The sequence below is a fragment of the Miniopterus schreibersii genome (genome assembly GCF_964146895.1).
Source record: "Miniopterus schreibersii genome assembly, chromosome: 4".
NCBI classification, from domain to species: Eukaryota; Metazoa; Chordata; class Mammalia; order Chiroptera; family Miniopteridae; genus Miniopterus; species Miniopterus schreibersii.
The window spans coordinates 56,362,803-56,385,586 of NC_138105.1; the positions used below are offsets into that span (position 1 = coordinate 56,362,803).

General features: G+C 35.9%; 1 protein-coding gene across 7 annotated transcripts in view; it reads left to right on the plus strand.

Moving 5' to 3' along the window:
- CLCN3 (chloride voltage-gated channel 3) overlaps positions 1–22,784 on the plus strand; it is a 65,590-nt gene that overhangs the window by 36,239 nt on the left and 6,567 nt on the right. For 6 of the 7 annotated variants that reach the window (XM_081134557.1, XM_081134553.1, XM_081134556.1 and 3 more), the window contains 9 exons: positions 2,115–2,214; positions 3,813–4,000; positions 4,840–4,962; positions 6,080–6,286; positions 9,472–9,552; positions 10,448–10,993; positions 13,599–13,785; positions 16,968–17,366; positions 19,775–19,991. In XM_081134557.1, coding sequence (XP_080990683.1) covers positions 2,115–2,214; positions 3,813–4,000; positions 4,840–4,962; positions 6,080–6,286; positions 9,472–9,552; positions 10,448–10,993; positions 13,599–13,785; positions 16,968–17,366; positions 19,775–19,991 — 2,048 coding nt within the window. The remainder of the gene's footprint in view (positions 1–2,114; positions 2,215–3,812; positions 4,001–4,839; positions 4,963–6,079; positions 6,287–9,471; positions 9,553–10,447; positions 10,994–13,598; positions 13,786–16,967; positions 17,367–19,774; positions 19,992–22,784) is intronic. The other variant, XM_081134559.1, reaches the window with a different exon arrangement.

Genomic DNA, 22,784 nt, shown 5'->3' on the forward strand with positions numbered 1-22,784 from the left:
ACCTTCTCATTTAAATTCAATACTATAGGGCTTTTATTTAACCTCTAGTTCTTAAATCTGCATCTCCTTTCAGCCATGCCAGAAATCTCAACATCAGAATACATATAAAACAGTTTCAGGATAATATTACCAGCACTGTCACCAGCAATATGCTTACTGAAAAGTTTTAGTGTTTCTTTTTTATGATACTTTTCATCCTTAGTGTTTATCCCACTAGGGTTGTACGTACTAATGACTTTGTTTTAAAGCCCCTGTCCCTTCCAACCTGTTGCCTTCCTATTCTTGTAAGTAATGATTTACATTTAAAATTTTATGGTTTATCTGTTTATTTTTAAAAATACAAGCATATACACTTATGTACTGACCTTCCTTATATAAACTGTAGCATACTATGCACACTTACCTACCCTGCTTTTCCCCCTGAATCCCATTGCATCTATCTTATTCCTTTTTATTGGCTGCAGAATTTATTATTACATAGATGTGCTGCACTTTACTTAACCACTGCTTTATTGATGAATAGCATATAGACAATTTCCAAGTTTTTACCTAATATTATCCTATTTTATTAAACATTACAGTTATTTTTGAGAAAAGGCCACATGGGCTTAATGATTATTTTTGAAAGAAATGATCCATCTTCATTTCTAAAGAATGGTTATTAGAGTAAAATTGCCTCCTTCAACTTTGAACTTACTTGGTCTTTTGAATGGGACCTTGTTGCTTAAAATAGACCAGGCATTTGAAATAGACCAGGTCATTGACTTCCCGCTGTAGCCCTCCTATGGGACAGTTAAGCACTGAAGTCCTAGGTGGAGGATATTGCTTTTTTCCCCTTTTTCTTAGCCAACTTTATCTCTATGGTGGTAGTAGTGTAGTTCCTAGAACATGGCTTTTCCCCCCTTTTTATTGAATTTATTGGGGTGACACTGGTTAACAAAATGATACTGGTTTCAGGTGCAAAATTCCACCACAAATGATCTGCACACTGTATTGTGTGTTCACTACCCCAGGTCAAGTCTGCATCTGTCACCATTTATCCTTCCTATACTGTCCTGTAACCACCCCCAACTAGGCCCTGCCCCCAGCAGTCACCACACTGTTGTCTGTGTCTGTGAGTTTTTCCCCTTTTATTTCTTTTTTGCTCAATCTCTCCATCCCTCTTCAGCCCCAGCCCCTCAGTTGTCAGCCTGCTCTCTATCTATGAGTCTGTCTCTTTTTCGCATGTTAGTTCATTTTTTTCATTAGATTTACATATTAGTTTGCCCCAAACTCACCTTTCCAATTATTTAGTGTAGAAAGTACTGTCCTGTGTATATTAGTGGAATCGTTTGGTACTTGTCTTTCTAAAAATGTCCTTTTAAAGCAGCAATCCTAGTAAAACAGAAAAGTTAGAGTTTTAGGTTTAGAAGTACATTCTTACTAAGAGGGAAGACTTGGCTTCTTGTGTTTTAGTAGAGTGAGATCTGGAAATCAAATCTGTTAACATCCTGCCAATCTCACCTCGTCTACAATATTCAGTAGAGGGTATTTCTGCCTTACACAGTGATAAAAGAGAACCTCTGGACCCTCCCAGTAAGAATGGAGCTCATACCTACATATTTACAGACCTACAAATTTATTTGTAAATTTATTTTTATACCCCCTTTATTATTCACATGACTGTTCTATACTACATTAATGGGCATGGGACTGTTATTCACTGACCTTACCTTTTAGAGAATATAATAATCCACTTAACTTCTAGGAGCAGAGATTGACTAGGGAATGATAAATATTTCAAGCTTTAATGTCTTATTTCTGATAATGTAAAAGGCACATACCAGCTAAATTTGATACGGTTTAGACCTGTCTGAGTCAGACTTTATGTGGTTTGTGGACTCATTGCTCTCAAATTCTGAGGTTCTTGTTAAAATACAGATCTCTGGGTAAACAATTGTCGTATGGTTTACAGGTATAGCAACTGATAGTGGTTCTGCCCCAAACTCACCTTTCCAATTATTTAGTGTAGAAAGTACTGTCCTGTGTATAATAACTGAGAAAATGGTTAGATTCTAGAATTGTGGCTTCCATTCATAGTTTGAAAAATGAAGCATAAACATTTCTAATTTCAGATCAACAGCAAAAAGAAAGAATCAGCATGGGAAATGACGAAAAGTTTGTATGATGCGTGGTCAGGATGGCTAGTGGTAACACTCACAGGGCTGGCATCTGGTAAGGAAAGTTTTTATGCAGTCCTTTTCTGGTTAACAGAACAATAAATAGTTCTCTGTCCTTTCCACAATTTTTTTTCAGGTACTGTTGGATTTTTAAAAACATTTTTTTTGTTTCTTCAAAACTCTTCTTAAATATAAGACTAGAAGGCAGGAGGCTTCTGAGTCTAGTCTTGGCTCTATTCAATTTTTTAAATCTTTCTGGACTCAGTTTCTGTATCTATAAAGTACCTGGTTTGGACCAGATGATCACTAAAGCATCTTTTAATGTTAACTTCATAACAAATAGGTAATATTTATTGAGTGCTTCCTGTGTGTCATGCACTGCTCTAAAAACTTTATGAGGCAATCCTATGGTATATGTCAGTGATTTTCAACCTTTTTCATCTCATGGTGCACATGAACTGATTACTAAAATTCTGCAGCACACCAAAAATGTATTTTTTGCTGATCTGACCAAAAAAATAGGTATAATTTAGACTCATTCACACCAGACAGCTATTGTTGTGTTGCTGTTGTCATTTTTGTATTTGACAGTGTGAGGGAAAAGAGGTCAGTGCCCCTTACTAAATAGTTAGATATTGCATGTTTTAAAAATTCTTGTAGCACATTGGTTGAAAATTGCTGGTATATGTGTTATTATTATCACCGTTTTGCAGACGAGGGAACTGAGGCACAGAGAGATTAATTAACTTGACTAAGGTCATATAGCTGGTAAGTGCCCAAGCAAAGATTTAAATTCAGGCAGTTCAGTTCAAGAGCCTATACTTTTAACCACCATGTTAGAGTAACCACAAAGTCCCTATGTGTGAGATTATAAGAATAGCATTGAAGATTTGAAAACAGATAGTAAGGACTGTTTTAATGGCTTTCAGCTTCCACTGTGGAAGATTGTGTCCAGAAGAAAATGAGAAAAAATTAAAATTTGTGTGGAGAATAGAGAGAAGTATTGATATCTCTAATTGACATGCACAAGATTTTGTGGCCCCTGTGTATGTGACTCATTGATCTTTTTATATGATGAGAAGGACCTAGGTTTTGACCATAAATCTGTGTATTTTTTTGTATTCTGTCAGTAAATGATCTTGATATATTTGATCTTTTGTTACTTAAGAAAAAAATGAAAATCTATCACAGCAATTCATTAATGCTAGGAGTTTCACTAGTTACTTCTAATGGACATTAACTTTTAATGAGATTAAGATCATTTGTAAGTCTCTTAATTAAGTTTTGGATTGAAACAAACTAGTGAAAACTCTTGACTTCATTATAACCAGATTTGTGAACCTCCTGCCAGGTACTGTCTTTTGAAGATGTTTTAGTACCTTTAAACACCTTTTTAAAAAATCACAATTAAATTGAATGATGTAACTAGTTTTAATTTCAAACAAAAAAATAACAGTTTTAAAGGATAGGAATTTACAGTTTTTAAAAAGTAGTATAAATGTATGATAAGATTCGAAAATCTTAAATTCACATGATATTCCCTGTGTGACCCTTTATAGGAAGTCCCCTGTTTTCCTTGGCTTTTCTAACTTGATAGTTCTTAACTCCCAAAAATGAACTTAATTTTTTACCACTTCCGACTTGTTTTTATAGGGGCATTGGCTGGATTAATAGACATTGCTGCTGATTGGATGACTGACCTAAAGGAGGGCATTTGCCTTAATGCATTGTGGTACAACCATGAACAGTGTTGTTGGGGATCTAGTGAAACAACATTTGAGGAGAGGGATAAATGTCCACAGTGGAAAACTTGGGCAGAATTAATCATAGGTCAAGCAGAGGTAAGTCTTCTTTGTCTCAAGATGAATTAATAATTGCTGTAGAGAAATGAGTCTCCAAAATCATTTAATTATAGAATTAATCGCATGTTAGATGATTGCAACCTGCATTAAAGGAAAAAAGAGGAATATAAGAGGATAGAATCAAAAATATGAGAATACTTTGCAGCAAGTAAAATAGAAGTATTGTTTCAAGAAACTCTTGTATTAATTACACAGTCACATACGAGTCTACTGGGCTGTGATGTGAAATGTATTTCTTATTGTAGAAAAGAAGTGCAGTAAGATCTGTATAACCATAAAAAGTTTTCATGAAGTCGAGTTACTAAAACTGCTTAACATTATATCAGTATTATTTGGGAAGTATGAATTATCAAAAATTGAGTACAATAAGCCTTCTAATGAGATATCTTGGAGAAATCCATAGATTTTTCTTCATGGCATTATAGTATTGAAGTGATTATTTTACCATTCTTGATATTCTATAATGAACATTTTAGGAGTTAGAATAGTACATTATATATATATATTATTTTAGGGTCATATATGGATATGTTTTTAGAATTTTGTCATAGCTGAGTTTAAGAGATTGAAGTATAGCTGAGACTCTGCGCAATAAGACTTTAGGAAAAAGTTGGGAAAAACATTACATAGATTAAGGCTCCTTGGGATGGATACAGATATGTTTTTGTATTCTACTTAAATGTTTGTTCATGTAAAGCTTTTATTATTGTGGAAGTAAACCAGGAGCCTTAACAAGTTTTACCCAAGTTTCTTATGAGGCAAGCACTTGCGTTAGAGGTGTACTATAAATTCATACTATTAAACTATTTGCTTTTTAGGGTCCTGGTTCTTACATCATGAACTACATAATGTACATCTTCTGGGCCTTGAGTTTTGCCTTTCTTGCTGTTTCCCTGGTAAAGGTATTTGCTCCATATGCCTGTGGCTCTGGAATTCCAGAAGTAAGCCATGCAATATTTAGTATCATTAAACATTTAGTAATTGTTATGATGCTTATCTCTTTTGCTTCTTGGGGGAAAAGTAGTTTTTCTGGGGAAATGGTTTGTTTGTAATATGAAAAGTTAAAAAAAATATAAGCTGATTGTTGACATCATTGAAAGAAATTCGTCCCTATAGTCATTTCATCATTTACTATGGAGGCTGATTTTTTTCCCTCTTACCAGTAGTTTATCACGTGGCTGAACAAATATCATAAGACATAACCCCAAGAACCTAAAAAATATCTTGTTGCCTAAAGTTATTTAAGGGAGTAGGTGATGCTTTGTGGTTATGAACCTGATTTAAATACATTCATTCTCTCTAGATAACTATATTTTAACTAGATAACTTAATTCTTGAATTTGGCAGATAGTATTTATAACCATTTTATACTTTAAACATTGGATCATAGTGAGTCAACAGCACAAACTTTTGTGTTTTATTGTTTATCAGCTGTAAAGGAGGCTATAGTTAGGATTGAACATGATGTCAACTCACTTCTTTCCCCCTTTGTATTTTTCTGTTTCATGCAGCTTTTTCTAGTGCATTTCTTTTAAAAACTAAATTGTAGTGATTTTCAAAGTCTATTAAGAATATCTTGAATAAGGAGCAATATCATGCAGTAGTTAACAGTTGTCGCTCATTCTTCTTGACATGTAGGTAAATATTACATATAATTACAGGACTCTGAGAAGGCATAATATCTTTATTTTTGACACAGAATGTCTGAAATGTATCTAACTATATTATATTTCTATAACAAATATTCATATTTGCCTTTTTCTTGTTATGTAATTATAATCCTTGTATTAAGATCTGTATTCCCTTTAATGTGGCCTGATATTTTAGTTTTGTTCATGAGATAGGGTTGCCTTCTGTCCTTGCTTGGGAACAGTGTTAGAATGTGATATAAATTTATATGTAGCATATTAGTTAAAGCTTTTGAAAATTGTGAATTGTTCATAGTTCACCACACTTTTCGAGGGGATTTTCTGAGTAAAACAAGAGAGTGACTTAAGTTAGTTAAGTTCTCATGTTTTTTAAAAAGGATATTAAGCTGCCTTAATCTTTCCTTTGTAGATTAAAACTATTTTGAGTGGATTCATCATCAGAGGTTACTTGGGAAAATGGACTTTAATGATTAAAACCATCACATTAGTACTGGCTGTGGCATCAGGTTTGAGTTTAGGAAAAGAAGGTCCTCTGGTACACGTTGCCTGTTGCTGTGGAAATATCTTTTCCTACCTCTTTCCAAAGTATAGCACAAATGAAGCTAAAAAAAGGGAGGTAAGTGCCTTTTGTAGTTCATTTGACATATAAATATCTGTCATATAGACTTAATTCAGTGAAGAATTTTCTAGTGTGAGGATCACATTTTACTCTCTCCTTTTTGGATCAATTTTGATTCAGACAAAAAATTTAATGTGAAAATTGTTTGCTTCTTTCCCTTTTTGTGAATAATCGCTAATTGCTTTGCCTTACACCTCCCTTCCTCTGAAGTGTTTCTCAAATGTAATGTTATTTTTACTCATTTCTCACTGTCAGTATTTCTCCAGGGTTGGGAAGTCTTAACCATTGTGTTTTCCTCTGGGAGGAGTGTCTGATGCCAGTGGGAGTTGTGTGTCATCTGCAGAGAGCTATCTGGTACCATGGGGAAGTCCTGAGGACTTCTAGGACTGCCTGAGGTTTAAGTCAGAGACTTACATTAAAGGGGATGTAGGAATTCCTCTTGATTCAGCTGTTTAGGGCAGTTTCTTTGACTGATTTTTTAGGTCAGCCTGAGATTGTCTAGAAGATCTTTAAAATTTATATATTATAGAGTTTCCCTGAGGTTTTTAGATTGCTCTGGATATTTCTAGAAGGAAAGTGGGCCCCTGATATCTTCTGCGTTAGCTCTAGACTTGGGAAGCCCAGTCCCTTCCCATTTTCCCAATCTAATCTGCATCCCTAGATGGTACAGAGTCCTTTGGGTTTTTATGGTACAGTATTTTTATATCTCATTAAATATTGAGAACTCGGGGATCTCTGGCCCTGGCACAGGAGGAGCTTTCATCCAGTGTTTTTTTTTATACTATAATGAAAAAAGTAGAACATTTTTAAATTAAACTATTTAATTCTGCAATTGAAATAATTTTAGTTCATTTTAATGTTAGCACTAAGACATTGTCCTTGCATTGGCAGTATAAAAATAGAACATTTCAGAGTACCATTGCTCCATCTCTGGATGATAATTGTGATTTCAATATTATCCTATATACCAGCGATTTTCACCCCTTTTCATCTAATGGCACACATAAACTTAATTACTAAAATTCTGTGGCACACCAAAAAATATATTTTTTGCTGATCTGACAAAAATATAGGTATAATTTTGATTCATTCACACTGGAAGGCTATTATGCTGGCTTTTGCCATTATTTTATCTGATGAGCTAAGGGAAAGAGCTCAGTGCCCCTGACTAAATAGTTAGGTATTACATGTTTTAAAAATACTTGCAGCACACTGGCTGAAAATTGCTGTTATATAACAAAAATAACTAGCATTATTGATTAGTTACTATGTATCTGGTTCTGAGGCAAATTCTTTACTTGCATTTTAAAATTTAATTTTATAATAATCCTGTTAACTTGCCACTATTATTCTCATTTATAGATAGGAAACTAAACTAAATCTTGACTAACTTGCCCAAGATTACATAGCAGAGTGTCAGAGTGTGGATTAAAATTAATTTTTCTCCCACTCTAAAGCCTATCCTTTTAGCTACTCTTCTTCTACCAGTACTACTACTGCAACTGTGTGGACATATGTCTGTGTGTGTTCAAAACAAAACCTAAACTATACTGTAGCAGGGCAAGTTAGTGGCTAAAGGGAACTATAGCATTTGTCTCCCTGGTTCAGTTTCTTTACTTGCTATTCTATCTTGACATTCTGGGGGTAATATTTTTATTTTTATTTATTCATTATAAGTGCAGAATGTAATTTATTAGAAAATGTTATAGAATTTAATCTAAATTTTAATGTATATACTGAGGATTAGTAATGTTTATGACATTAATTTTATTCTGTCACCTTAGTATATAAATGTCTAGAGTGTACTTGTTAGTGAAAGCATTAAAACCCCATATTTTGTCTTTCTTCCTATACCCACTTCCTTGACATTTTTAAATTAAATGATTCTTAAATACTTATTAAAGAGATTAAAACATATGTGAGTTATAGGTGCATAGGTGTTAGCTTGATTGTAAAATTCTATTTTATTAAATGTAGAAGTACAGAATTTAGTTAAATATGTTGTCTGAAGTTCAATTAGTGGGGAAAACAAAAGAAAAAGTAAGTTAAATTTTCTTTTACTTCTTCCCCAAATAAGCAAAGTCTGCAAACAGAAGCCTGACTATGTAGTTCGTATTCTTAATATTAAATCTACAATTTAATTTAGATGATTTCTAATTTCTTTTTTTGAAATGTGAAAATATACCATTTGAGGAAATGCTTTGGTAGCCTCAAATATTTACTGAAATAGTCAAAAGAAAAAGACTCTTAGAAAAGCAATTACAAATAAATGCCCAGTGTGTATGTAGTTGGCTTCACACTGGTGGGGTATGGACAGTGTCCAAGTGACAGACCAGGAAGTTGGAGAGAAGATCCAAAAGAGAGTTTATTGTGTGGCTTCTGGATGGTGGGACTATATCATAAAGGGCAGCCATTGTTTGTGCTTTCAGCAAGGCTCTCCATACTGGCAGTGGCAGTATTTTCAGAAGACTTAGGGTAGTGAAAATATAGGGAAACTCAATAGCTTTTAACGTCCCTGGGTATTTTACTAGGATTTGGAATAGAGTAATTAATGATGACGTAGTTAGCTCTAAAATCTGAAGAAATTATATACTATTTAAAAATAAATAAGCAACTCTTTCCTAAAACCAGTTACTGCTGTCTCCAGTGGTCTTCACAAACACACACCTTGAAAGTTGGCTGTATGTATTGCCTCTTCTTTACATCCCATTTACATTAGTATATTTCACATAAGTTTTTTTTGACTGAATATTGAATATATGAATGACCTTTCAATTAAAGCAGAAGAGAAATCTCTTTATTTTTTTTTATTTTTATTATTTTTTTAAATATATCTTTATTGATTCCAGAGAGAGGGAAGGAGAGGGAGAGAAGGAGATAGAAACATCAATGATGAGAGAGCCATTGATTGGCTGCAGCCCACAACCCGGGCATGTGCCCTGACCGGGAATCGAACCCCGATCGCCTGGATCCTAGGTCAATGCTCAACCGCTGAGCCACGCCCGGCCGGGCAGAAGAGAAATCTCTTTAGAGGAAATACATATTTGCCTTTGTTTGGGAAGGAGGGAGACATGAGTTAAATTCAAAAGAGTCATTTAGAAAATTTGAGTAACATGAAGAATTTTTATTTGGCATATATTTGAATTATAAAAGCGTGAAATAAACCACATCTGTTTTTTTAGGTGCTGTCAGCTGCCTCAGCTGCAGGTGTTTCTGTAGCTTTTGGTGCACCAATTGGAGGAGTTCTTTTTAGCCTGGAAGAGGTAGGTAAAAAAAAAATAAAAAATACAGCAATTAAAATATGTAAGTACCATTACAAGTATATTTTGGCACACTTTCAGTTTTATATTTAGTGTAATAGATACAGACTTTTTTTAAGTTTTCAAATTTCCATGAAATTTTCACTCGTACATAAAAAGTGGCATACTATATATGTTCTTTACCTTGATAAAAACCTTTTTTAAAATATGATTTATTTATAAACATTAGTTATTTAAAATTTAATTTTGTTGACATATTAAAGTAAGCAGATATGAATTTGACTTAATAAGAAAATATTTAAAGCAGTCTGTCCCTATTGGCTGAAATACAGCCTATCTTTTTATTTAAAATTTTTAAATCAATTCCTAAATCATCTTTGTAAGTTTTTCTTTTGTGATTATTTCTGTTTTAGTTATTGATGTTTAAGGAGATAATTGTAGTTACTCTAGTGGAATATTTTGTTTTTGTTTTCTCTTTGGTGCTTAAGACTTTTTACACATTTGCAGAAAAATAGAACTAGGAATGTTTTAAAATGTACTTTTCTAGTAATTTGTATTCTTTTCCTTTTTTTAAAATTTAATATAGAAGAGGTAAATCAAATACTTCCTTATGAGCTAACATGAGTTGGTAGCAGTACATTTATTGCTAACTACTATAATTGAAAATTAAATTCATTTTGAAAATAAAACAGTGCTAGGTATTTTATATAATTATTAGGCATTTATGACTAGTTGATATTGTGAATTTGTAATGAGGTTATAGTCCAAGTAAATTTACATTCTATGTAAATTCCAGCTGCAGCAAAATTCAGAGCTATGATAGTTACCATTCAAGTTATATCGGAAACATTTTATAAAATTATACCATTAATTTTTCTTTCTTTTTCTTTTTTTTTAGGTTAGCTATTATTTTCCTCTTAAAACTTTATGGAGATCATTTTTTGCTGCTCTAGTTGCTGCATTTGTCTTGAGATCCATTAATCCATTTGGTAATAGCCGTCTGGTCCTTTTTTATGTGGAGTACCATACACCATGGTACCTTTTTGAACTGTTTCCTTTTATTCTCCTTGGGGTATTTGGAGGGCTTTGGGGAGCCTTTTTCATTAGGGCAAATATAGCTTGGTGTCGTCGACGCAAATCCACCAAGTTTGGAAAGTACCCTGTTCTTGAAGTCATTATTGTTGCAGCCATCACTGCTGTGATAGCCTTCCCTAATCCATATACCAGGCTCAACACCAGTGAGCTGATTAGAGAGCTTTTTACAGACTGTGGGCCCCTGGAATCCTCTTCTCTTTGTGACTACAGAAATGACATGAATGCCAGCAAAATTGTTGATGATATTCCTGATCGTCCAGCAGGCCTCGGAGTATATTCAGCTATATGGCAGTTATGCTTAGCACTCATATTTAAAATCATAATGACAGTATTCACCTTTGGTATCAAGGTAAGTGCCAGTGTGGGGTGATGTTGAAGTAATCTTGGCATGATCAAAACTTGTATGTGAAGTGAGATAGGACATTTTTATCTAAAGGTGGTTATTTCATAACTGTGGCCTGAAAAAGTTCTTATCTTTTGGGTTTAATTTTAAGAAATGAAAAAAAGAATTCCTTAGGATATATTGTTGAGCCATGGTATCTGTTAATTTGTAACAAATTACCTCCAAGCCTGGCAGTTTAAGATAACTTATTTTGCTATTGATATTGGTCAGCAATTTGGGAAGGACTCAGCTGGGCATGTTTTGGTCTCATACAGTTGTCATCAGACATGGCTAAGGCTGCTCATCTCATAGGCATTCATTTGTCTGTTACCTGGTCAGAGAAGATTCAGACAACTGGAGCTGGAACATCTGGCCTCCTGGAACATCATTTCCTCTGTGGTTTTTCCAGCATGGTGGCCTTAGGCTAGTTAGATTTCCTACATAGTAGCTCAGGTTTCCAAAAGCAGGTGTCCCGAGAGGACCATTTCTAACCTAGCCAAAGAAGTCACACAACATGCCTTCTGTTGTATTCTGTTTGTCTAGATAGCCACAAAGGCCCGCCTAGAATCAGAGGGAGGGACATACACTCTACCATTTAGTGGGAGGAGTATCAGAAAATTCATGATTATATTTCTAAACCATTTATTAGTTTTCTATTGCTACTATAATAAATTAGCACAAATTAGTGGCTTAAAAATGACCCAAATCGATTATAGTTCTGGAGATTAGAAATCCAAAATGGGTGTCACTGGGCTACCATTAAGGTGTTCACAGGGATTTATGGAGATTCTAGGGGAGAGTCCTTTGTTTTTTTGTTTTTTCCAGCCTTTTGGAGGCTACCCACGTGCCTTGGCTCAAAGTCCTCTTCCATTTTCAAAGCCAGCAGTGGATGGTCAAGTCTTTCTTTTATGTCATCACCCTGAGATTCACTCTTCTAAGTCCTTTTTCACATTTAAAACACCTTTGTTACTACTTTGGGTCCAACTAGATGATCTAGGAGAATCTCTTGTTTGAAGGTCAGCTGATTAACAATCTTGGTTCTATCTGCAACCTTAATGCCTCCTTGCCACATAATGTAATGAACTCAAGAGTCAGGATATCCGGATCTTCGGGGAGCCACTTTCCTGCCTCACCGTATCCCAATGGGGTGTTACCTTGACGTGGCACTGCAGACTCGAGCTAAATTAGTAGGCCCGTGAGCACTGCCCCTTTTTCCATCAAAGACTTAGGCCTTACCCCTGGGACATTGCTGCTTTCCACTTACAGAAGGGAGAATAACTTTTGGTAGTTAGTGATTGTCAGTAAATATAATTCTCTTATATGGCTGTTGGTGATATGTATGGGGAATTAGATGCCAGCTAATCCCTGTTCCTTAAACTACTGTTCCTATAGTTCCTATAACAATTAATGTCCTCTAGTGGTAGTGTTCTTTCCCAGCTGTACATTATAGGGAATAACAGTTTGATTTTAATAAAGTCGGAGTACTGTTTTTGCAGTGTGGTCTCTCTTGTTTTGTCCTCTGTGTTTAGTTCACATTATATTAGTTAAATATAATTGATTAAATAGAAAAGTTAAATAACAGAAAAACCTTGAAATTTTCCCTTTTTTCCCCTTAGAGAATCAAATTAAAGAAGTTGTTAAAGCTATTTCTGTATTAATTTGATTTTCTCTAAATCCCAACTTTCTCCCCCTCAGTTGAGCTACAGGAAACCAGAGGCAGTTGGCAGGCCTTTGTTGAGTCCCACATTACCCTCTGCTTTGGCCTAAGAATTCTGACTGACAGGAGAGTGTAAAACATATTTTGATCGCTTCTATTTGGATATCCATTTAATGGTCCCGATGTGCTCTTCAACTTGCCATCACTTTATTTTCAGCTTATTTCATATCCAGAACAGTTTAGAGCTATATTAGCCTTTTAGTAGTTAAATGATCTTGCTTAAGGTGTTTACTATTTCTATTATCCTCATTAGATTCGTATGTATGAATTAATTAAAAGGAGAAAAATATTTATTGACTATATATATGTACACACATATGCATATATATGTATATATATATACATATATATATAATTCACTAAAAAAATATTGATAACATTGCCTGCTTTACATTGTACCACTTAAGAGGAATAGCATCTAATGTTTCTATCATTTGATAAACAACTAATATATAGGAAGGACATAATTTTAGAGTAAAGGGCAGTACTTCAGACTAAATTGATTTAGAGTTATGAAAAGTGCTTCATACTGTTCTTTTCCTTCCACATTTTACTGTGGATGAAAGAAAATTTTGTTTGGGACTTGCATTAAGGTACCCTTGAGCAGAAGGAGAAATAACCCTTGGATTATTTTCTCTTTGGACTAGAGAATGTGATGTGTTACTTTGTAACTAAATTCATGGAATTGTTAAGATACTGTATAAGAAGATTTTGCTCTAAGTCTTAATTTATACTAGGATTTTGCTATGTAAATGTGAAAAGAATCCAACATGTTAGAAAGAGATCCACAGGACGTAGGTTTCAGGTGTGTCAGTAGAGGACCTCCGCCTTATCAAGCACTCTCTTTTGTTGTAGGTTCCGTCAGGCTTGTTCATCCCCAGCATGGCCATCGGAGCGATTGCGGGGAGGATCGTGGGGATTGCGGTGGAGCAGCTTGCGTATTACCACCACGACTGGTTTATCTTCAAGGAGTGGTGTGAGGTTGGGGCTGACTGCATCACTCCCGGCCTTTATGCCATGGTCGGCGCTGCTGCATGCTTAGGTAACATCGCTGTGTCTGTGTCTGTGTCTGGACGCTCGTGAGTCTGGGAGAGAAAATGAGCAAGCGTTTGCTCCTGCTTAATTGGGAGGGTGCGGGGGGGGGGGGCACAGGGCAGAGGAGGAGGGTGCTTTACAGAAATGACACAGCATTGCTGTTATATGCATTATATAGTGCTAGGTTTTATTTTACCTGTCTTTGAAACTGGTTAATGCAAAAGTTTTATAAGAGCATCTTTTCAATATCATGTAATGCTTTATGCCAGAAAACATCTCGATCCAGCATAGGCTCAATTTGAATTCTGTCCAAGGAGATTTTTGGTTTTGTCAAGGATTTGTTTGGTTTTGTCAAGATTTTTCATGTTTTGACTTACCTATACCAACTGTAGAGCCTGGTTCCTAAGGTAAGCATGCTAGCAAAGCTGACGAGTAGCTTTACTTGGGCTCTGCAGTGGGGGTTTTTTTGCCTCAGTAAAAGATTTCTTTACCAGCTCTCCTTCATCTAAGGTATATTTATAACTAAATCAGAAAGGTAACTACTGCTTTAAAGAAAAGAAAAGCAAAACATTTGCATTAAATACTTATGAGTCTATTTATTGTCCTCTTGGCATGAAAAATAGTTATTTTATATTTAAAATGTCAGCTAAACTTTGGTTATAATATTTAATAATAGTTGGTATTTTGACTTATTTTTTGTTCAATGCATCAAAATTGTTTAATTATTGATCTCAAAAGTGTAATATCAAATGAAAGTGAAGGGCAGAATCATTTTCACTATCGTAGCGAGTATTTATTAAGTGTCCACTTTCTGTTTAGCACTGTGCTAGGCGCAGTGAGTGATAGGAAAAGAAGTATAAACCATGGACCAACCTCAGCTGCAATCAAGTTGGGGAGACAAGTCCCACTCTGAGAAAACAATAGTGAGCAGTAGATAATGATTATATGTAGTACTGAGAGAGTCTATGAAAAGTGTAGGAATCTAGAGGGAAAAAGAGCTGAAGTAATTCAGGTAGGGTAGAACATGAGCTTTATTTTTATTTATTTATTTTAATTTATCTTTATTGTTGAAAGCATTACAGATATCCCCCTTTTTTCCCCTCCACTCCGCATTCGCTCCCCCCCCAGGCCTTTACCACACTATCATCTGTGTCCATGGGTTATGCATATAGGCATATAAGCTCTTCGATTAATCTCTTCCCACCCACTCCCCCACCCCCCTTTCCCACCAAGATCCCTCAGCCTGTTCCATGCTTCTATGTCTCTGGATCTACTTTGTTCCTCAGTCTATTTTGTTTATTAGAGTCCACCTATGAGTGAGATTATGTAAAACTGAATCAGGAAGAATCAGAAAACCTGGATAGGTAATAACAACTGATGGAATCCCCTTTTCCTCCTTGGCTATGAGGGTGCTCTCCAGCTCGCCTTTAGTTGCAATTGATTGTTCAGGATGGTTTTTCCATATTTTAGTTGTAATTTCAATTGGTCCCAGGAGAGTGTCAGTGTAGCTTCCACTCAGTCCACCGCCGTCTTTAATCTCCATGAGCTTTATTTTAAAGGATTAATGGAATTTAAAGGAGAGGAATTTGTTGAAGAATACGATGATGCGAAGACAAAGAAATTAGAATAGGAATAGATTTAGTATTCATGGGGCTCTGAAGAAACCAACAGTATTGAAGTAGAGATTGCAGTTTGGATACTTTGAAACACAAAGTTGGATTGGTGAGGAGTCAGACTATAAGACGGCCATGACTTATGTTAGGATGAATTTGTATTTGGAATTGGTTAGATCTGTGATAGTCATGGCTTTGCCACACGTAGCTTGATGACTTTAGGAAAGTTCCTTTACTTCCTTTAAAAAAAAATATTTAAAACGGAAATAATAACTGCTACTCTCCTATAGTTCTTTTGAGGATTATATGAGATAAAATGTATATAAAGCTGTTAACATAGTGCCTGGTAAAATAAGTGCTTAGTTAAAAAATAATTTTTAAAAAGGCCTTTGTAAACTGACTAGGACATGTCTGGCATAGTGTAGATATGTAATATATAGTGGGTCCTTTCTCCCTTCTCTTTTTAGGTTAAAAAACAAGAAGGAAGAGATTAAGCTTAATGTTGTATGAACTGGCGAGCTTTGGTAGGTTTTTGAGTAAAGAAGCAGTGTGGTGAAGGTATTACTTAGGAAGGATTAACCTGGGAATGTGGCTTAGAGAGTGGATTGAATGTAATAGGTCTGGAGTTAAGGAGGTAACACAAAATAGTATTAAAATTAAGGAACAAAGTCTTGAGGGTCTGGACTAGATTGGTAACAGTGAGAATACTGAGAAAGGTATCCATAGATGTTTTGCAGAGCAAATAAAATAGGACTAGGTAAGAGTCGAGATGTTGGAATAAAGTAAGGGGATGAACCGAGAATGATTACTAGGTTGTCAGGAAGAAGGTGGTGCCCGCTGGGGAGTCAGGGGAATGGGAATGGGCGTTCTTTGGGAAGAGGAGTTTAGTTTTAAGTGTGTGGTGTTTTATGTGACTGGTTTTACACTGTCGTCTTACAGGGAAACGAGACAAGCACCACAGGATAAGGCGTGCATATCTGGAGACATGGACAGCTGCAGCAGTAGAGGGAGAGGTGTGGGGGCGGCGTCGGCATAGAGGACAGTTCAGAACGGTGGTCTGGGTGAATGAAGAGACGAGTTGTCTGAGGGAGGGGACTTGACTCATTTGGAAGAGATTTAGAGGAGGGAAATGTATTGAATTAATATTCTACCCACATATAATTTAATTTGCTAATTGGTAGTAAAAAAGAAAGCTGTGATGTGCTTCATCAAACTCCTTAATAATTAATAATAATCTTTTATGTGAAATTATGTCTTTGCTATAGCAGTGAACCAAAATGGCAAACTTGTCTTGGTTGGACAGCTGTGATTTTTTTTTTTATATGAAGCAAACAGGTTTTGAAATGTTACTTTAAGTCTTCTGTGTTATAAACAGAGATGTTATAAACAAAGATGATTGGTGTTCTTGTAGATCTTATTAAAGTAGTGATAATTGTCCTAATAGTAGTTTTTTATAATAATCCTTTTCACTAAGTTCTGTTTATAATTTATGTTCAGCTGCCTAGTGCAAAAATTCTACTAGCATGTATTGATGAGGATCCTGCCCATCCTGACTAGTGATGCTTACTTTTTTCAGGTGGAGTGACAAGGATGACTGTCTCCCTGGTGGTTATTGTTTTTGAGCTTACTGGAGGCCTGGAATATATTGTCCCCCTTATGGCTGCAGTAATGACCAGTAAATGGGTTGGAGACGCTTTTGGCAGGGAGGGCATTTATGAAGCGCACATCCGGTTAAATGGATACCCTTTCTTGGATGCAAAAGAAGAATTCACTCATACCACCCTGGCTGCTGATGTCATGAGACCGCGAAGGAACGATCCTCCCTTAGCTGTCCTGACACAGGACAACATGACAGTGGATGATATAGAAAACATGATTAATGAAACCAGCTACAATGGCTTTCCTGTCATAATGTCAAAAGAATCTCAGAGATTAGTGGGATTTGCCCTCAGAAGAGACCTGACGATTGCAATAGGTACCTTTTTAAAAAATACACACACACATACACACACATATATTTATTTGTATTGGTATCTAGATATCTAGGTAGATAGATATGGACATATAATAGACTTTTATCTTTGATCTGACATTGTTATCAGTTTGGAGTCAGATTCTTTTTCCCCCACTCAGATAAGCCTTGTTAAGTTAGTATTATTCTTTATTAACATGTAACATAAGGCCTTAGCAAGTGCCAGGGCATCCAGCTAAATACATTCTTATATTTAATAAAGTTGGCTTATTGGAATGCAAGTTATTGAAAATCCCATCTTCACTGATCTGTTTCATATTCACAAGATTTTACTTTTTTAGTTTTTGGATTTAGGTTTACAATATTAACTTGTATATCTAGTTTAAGGTGAAAAAAATCATTGCGATTTTATTTTTGGTTAAATATCAGGTTGAAAAAGTACATAAGCGCTGTTGTATTTTGGGCTGATATTCCTGAAAATATCACCTAACCGAATTAGCCATACTATGTTATTTCTGGGAGATAAATTAAACTTTTTTCCTGAGGAGGAAGAATTGTGTTCCTCCAAAATTAATTTCTCTCTTACCCAGTAGTGCTTCAGTCTTTATGAGACCAGTAAGGCTTCCAGTCCTTTTCTACACAAGCTATCTCCTCTCCCACACCCCTTAGGTGATAATGTTTTCATCAATCCAGTGCTTTGACTCTGCAGTTTTTAGTAGAGGACCCTGAGCTGAAAATGTCAAGCATTTGGCCTGTTTCCAGAGGTCACTCCTGTGAGCCTTTCAACTTATCCCTGTGGCCATTGCAAAAGGATTGTAAAATATTTCAGTTCTTGTGCCATTTGAAGAGGCAAGACTAGACCGTGTAGATGGGGAGTATTTCTGAAATCAAACTGAAACTCTCAGTTTACAAGAGCTATTAAAGTAGGGGGGAAAAAGGGGGAGGAGAAGGAGACGGAGGGAGCCTATAGAGAATTCCTTTCAGTTCAGGGAAAGACATCTTTGGAAGACTTTTTCAGAAACTGGCAATCTCATCATTCCAAGGTTTGCCTTAAGTAATACAGTAGTAGTTGCCAGAGTGAGCAAAGTATGTGGTCAGACTTGGCTCTGTTTGAGTGTTTTAGCTTCTAAGTCATGGCCAAACCTACAGTCAGACGATAATTTAATTGCTTAGATTCCCGTTCTTTAGGTTTTAATGGTAGCCAGGCAAAGAAATGGAAAAGATCAGAATTTTGGAATTTACATTGAAATTTTTAAAAAGGCTAGGTTTTTAAAAGAATGAAGAAAGTGTAAAGTTAAGTATTACTCACATTCCCACTGATTCAGTGGATATATTTTTTAGTTTTGTTATTGTCTTGAGAAATAGAATGTTGGGTTAGCAGATAGTGTTCATTTAAAGGAATAGAGGTACTTTAGATATGTGAGATCAAGTCACATCATCAGAAATGTTAGTCATGTGATGACATTTTGAACACACCTTACATTTTTACCCACATATATTTTGGTAAAGTTTAAGTTTCTGAATGGGAAAGGAGACCTATACACTAAGTTTAATACGTAAAATACCTTATTAATGTACAATATGTCAAATACCTTATTAAAGGAGTTTTGAATACACACTAACTCAAAATAGACACATAAAGCTACTTTCTTTTTGTATTTTCTCCATTTCATAGATTTCATTCTGGTTCCCATGGTCTCTGTTCTGCCTCTGCAGTTTACTGCCTCTTTACCACTTCCTGTCTAACACTCAGAGGTGGGAGTGAAGTAGGCAGCTGGACAGGAGCGTGTGAAGCTGAGCACACTGGAGGGGGCAGTCACCTTAGCCTTTACAGATAAAACCTAAAAGGACAGTCTGTGCCCATTATGTGCATAATTGTAGTTTCATCCCACCTGTTCATGCTCATGACTCTCCTAAAAAATTAAACTTTAACATTAGAAAAGAGAAAGAGCGAACTAGTTCACAGTGGTGAAGTACACACCATTGTCAAAGCAAGGATGAATGACTCCGTGCAGGATGAGTGACTGTTAGCACAGGCAGGTGTTGTTCATTCGATGATGGATTCCTGTAATTTGTGTAGGTTTTAAATCTCATATTCCAAACATGCTTCCTTATCCCCCAAAGTTAGAAAACGGCTTCAGCCCCAGTGAAGAAAATTGTACCATGATATGCCAAAAATATTTACTTACATGAAGATGATTTGTTGGTGGTGGATTCTGATTCTGTCAAGTATAAGAAATTGTTAAATGACTTTTCAGTTGATTCCTTTTTTGATTAGAAAGAGAGGAAAAAATAAAGGGACCAGAAGTCATGGGATACATTTTCTTTACTTGTTTAACCTCTGAATAAGCATGGTGCCCTTAAGATAAAACCTATCGAATTTTAATTTTTGGTCTTCTCTATCTCTTCAGAAAGTGCCAGAAAGAAACAGGAGGGTATCGTGGGCAGCTCTCGTGTGTGCTTTGCACAGCACACGCCGTCTCTTCCAGCAGAAAGTCCTCGGCCCTTGAAGCTCCGCAGCATTCTCGACATGAGCCCGTTCACAGTGACGGACCACACCCCCATGGAGATCGTGGTGGATATCTTCCGAAAGCTGGGCCTGAGGCAGTGCCTTGTCACTCACAATGGGTAAGTTTCATCAAAAAAAAAAAAATCCGTTCACTTGTCAGAGTTTTTCACCCTAATTCATATACTTATTAGGAGAGAGCGTAATTGGCTCCCAAGGGGGAAAGTCTGTCACTTAGTGTGGTAATAAATACAAGATCAATCAGATTGACACTTAGGAAAGAATAAGAAAAGTGTCAGCTCCTGCGTCTTTGCCAAAATGTAGTTTGTCAGGAGCACTTGAAAGTTGGCGAAGGTGCTGAGACATCTCCAGCAGGCACATGGTGCTTGGAGTGTTCTCTTCTCAGACGAGAAGTGGCCTGACCTGTGTGGAGTACTGCAAACACCTGCTTTCTTCTTGTGTTTCACTTTTAGACTATATATTTCTAGTACAATACCAGCTTTCTGGATATTCAGCTATTTACTCTGTCAGCCGTTATTTAATTTGTCATGTGATGAGGAAAATAATGTATAAGTAAATGAAATTTGTAAATTAGCTGAAAACCGCCTTTAGCAAATGCTATGTTTCCTCTTTTCTACCTTCTCCATTCACAGACCTTTTACATAAACTGCTAGTGACAAATAACTCATGTATTTAAAATGCATACATGGATTATTTTTTGCCCTTTCCACACAAACTGCCAGTGTTCCTTGAGGACAGGAATACAGGAAAGTTGTGTTTGGCAGATGTCACAGGGGTTTGGAGAGGAACACGCAGTGTGCCTTGGCCACCATACTCCTCCCTCAGTGCTGCGCTCCCTCTGTTCCTGGCCTGGGTCAGTTTCCTGCCCATTCTCTCTCTTGTCCCTTTTCCCCCATTATATTCCTGTTCCTAGTTGGAACACTAAGAACATTGTTTTACCTGAAGGCTGATGACGGAAGGGCTAGAAATGAGGAACAGAGGATTATGCATGAACTGCATGCGTGTCGTGAAGCTGGCTGAAATACTAAACACTTAGAGAATCACAGCAGGTTTTTACTAAACACTTAGAAAATCACAGCAGGTTTTTTTTAAAAAACCATTTTGTACAAAACACGTGACCCCTGTCTAGAGAAAGGAGGAAGAAAGGTCAAAAAGAAAGTAAATTTGTTCATTGAACACCTTCCTCACGTTTCTCATTGAACTCTGCAGCCCCTCTGCAGAGTAGGTGCAGTATCCCAGCCTGACAGATGTAGTGATCAAGGAGGTTTGAGAACTTGCCCAGTCACGTGGTTAGCAAGTCAGAGATCAGGGAACAAAATCTTCCGGTTTTAAAACCCAATCTCTTGCTATTGTTACACTGTAATTGACTGATAGACTATATCTTTTTTCTTTGTGATTTCTTAAACTACTATTGTTTTCTTGGACAATATATTAGACCATATTGTGTTAGGAACAGAAACATAAAGCTAGAGAGTTAGATCCATGTTTAGTGGTCTTCACTGTGCTAACCAGCTAAAATAACTCTAGGGGCTATGGAATAAGTCATTAAAGAGATAAAGGTCTTGATTAAGGGCAGGGAGGTCGGAATTATTAAATATCACAGATACTGATTGAAGAAGAGATGTATGTAGTTAAATAACTTTTTTCTTTAATGTTGTTTAACGTAAAAAATAATGGTACCAAACTTAGTAAGTACATAGTAAATGGAGTGACTTTTCATAAAGCTTTCCTGGTTCTTGGGCCCTTTTAATTATAAGTGGCTCAGTTGGAAGCTAAGCTGAGTTGTTATAAACCTTTACTTGCTTGAGTTGTTTTCTGTGCCTGGCGTGATTTGTCCTGTTACGTGGTACCAAATAAATATACTGTCATTCTCTAGTCACGATTAACCATGACTACAAAGCTATACAGGTTAATTACTGTATTTCCCTTTGCTGATTAATTCCCAGGTTTTGGCAGCACCGATATGGAAAAGGAAAATATTTAGAAAAAAGTGTAAAAGTAATGAAGTAGGGGAAAAGGGAAGATAGTTAATTTAAGTCTAACCTGATACTGCCTGTTTATAAGAAAACTTGTGTGTTGGGGGTGGCTTTTTCTAAAGGAATGTGTTTAATTGCCTTGATTATATTTTCCTTATTTCTGTCCTATAAGGAAAACAGATTGATAGATATAAAAAGAAAATAAATCATTTGGGGTGGTGGCTCTTGGGACTTTTTCTTGAAAGTATGTAAGAAAGTAGAGTGTTTTATTCTCACAGTTAAATGATTTAAAGTCAGAAATTATATCTTCTGGTTTTTAGTATAGACTATGAAATTCTGGACAATTGCTCACATTTTGTAATTTATACTGGTTCCTTAGAGGTGGAAAATAACTATTTGGGGAAAGGGGTATAACAAATCTAGAACCTTGGATGCAAGGAGAAAATGAGACCAGAGAGACTAGGGGAAGTGTGTCTGTAAAGATGTCAGTTATAGATGTCCTACATTTTTATTTTAATTAGCAGAATTTCTCAAAATCATTTAGTCTTGGTGGAACCTAGCGGTATGTTAATATGCGTTGCTCCAAAAGACTTTTGTGATCATATAAGTTAGGAAAGTATTGGATTAAATACAATTGAGGTTTATTTACTGTGGAACTTCTCAGAATTTATAAAATGTTGATACTATTTGATTTTCAGATGGGATAATAGATAACAGTTTTCCAAACTTATTTGAATAGTAAACCTTTTTTTGTTGGAGGAAAGGGGTAGAACTCTGGTGACGTGTTTCTTGGAACATACTTTGGGAAAACATTGGGTCATCTTACATCATTGTTAGCCCACAAGGAAATAGCAGATCAGTCTTTACCTCAGTCACATTTTGCACTGATTTTCCCTCACTTCCTGAAGTTAACAAAGC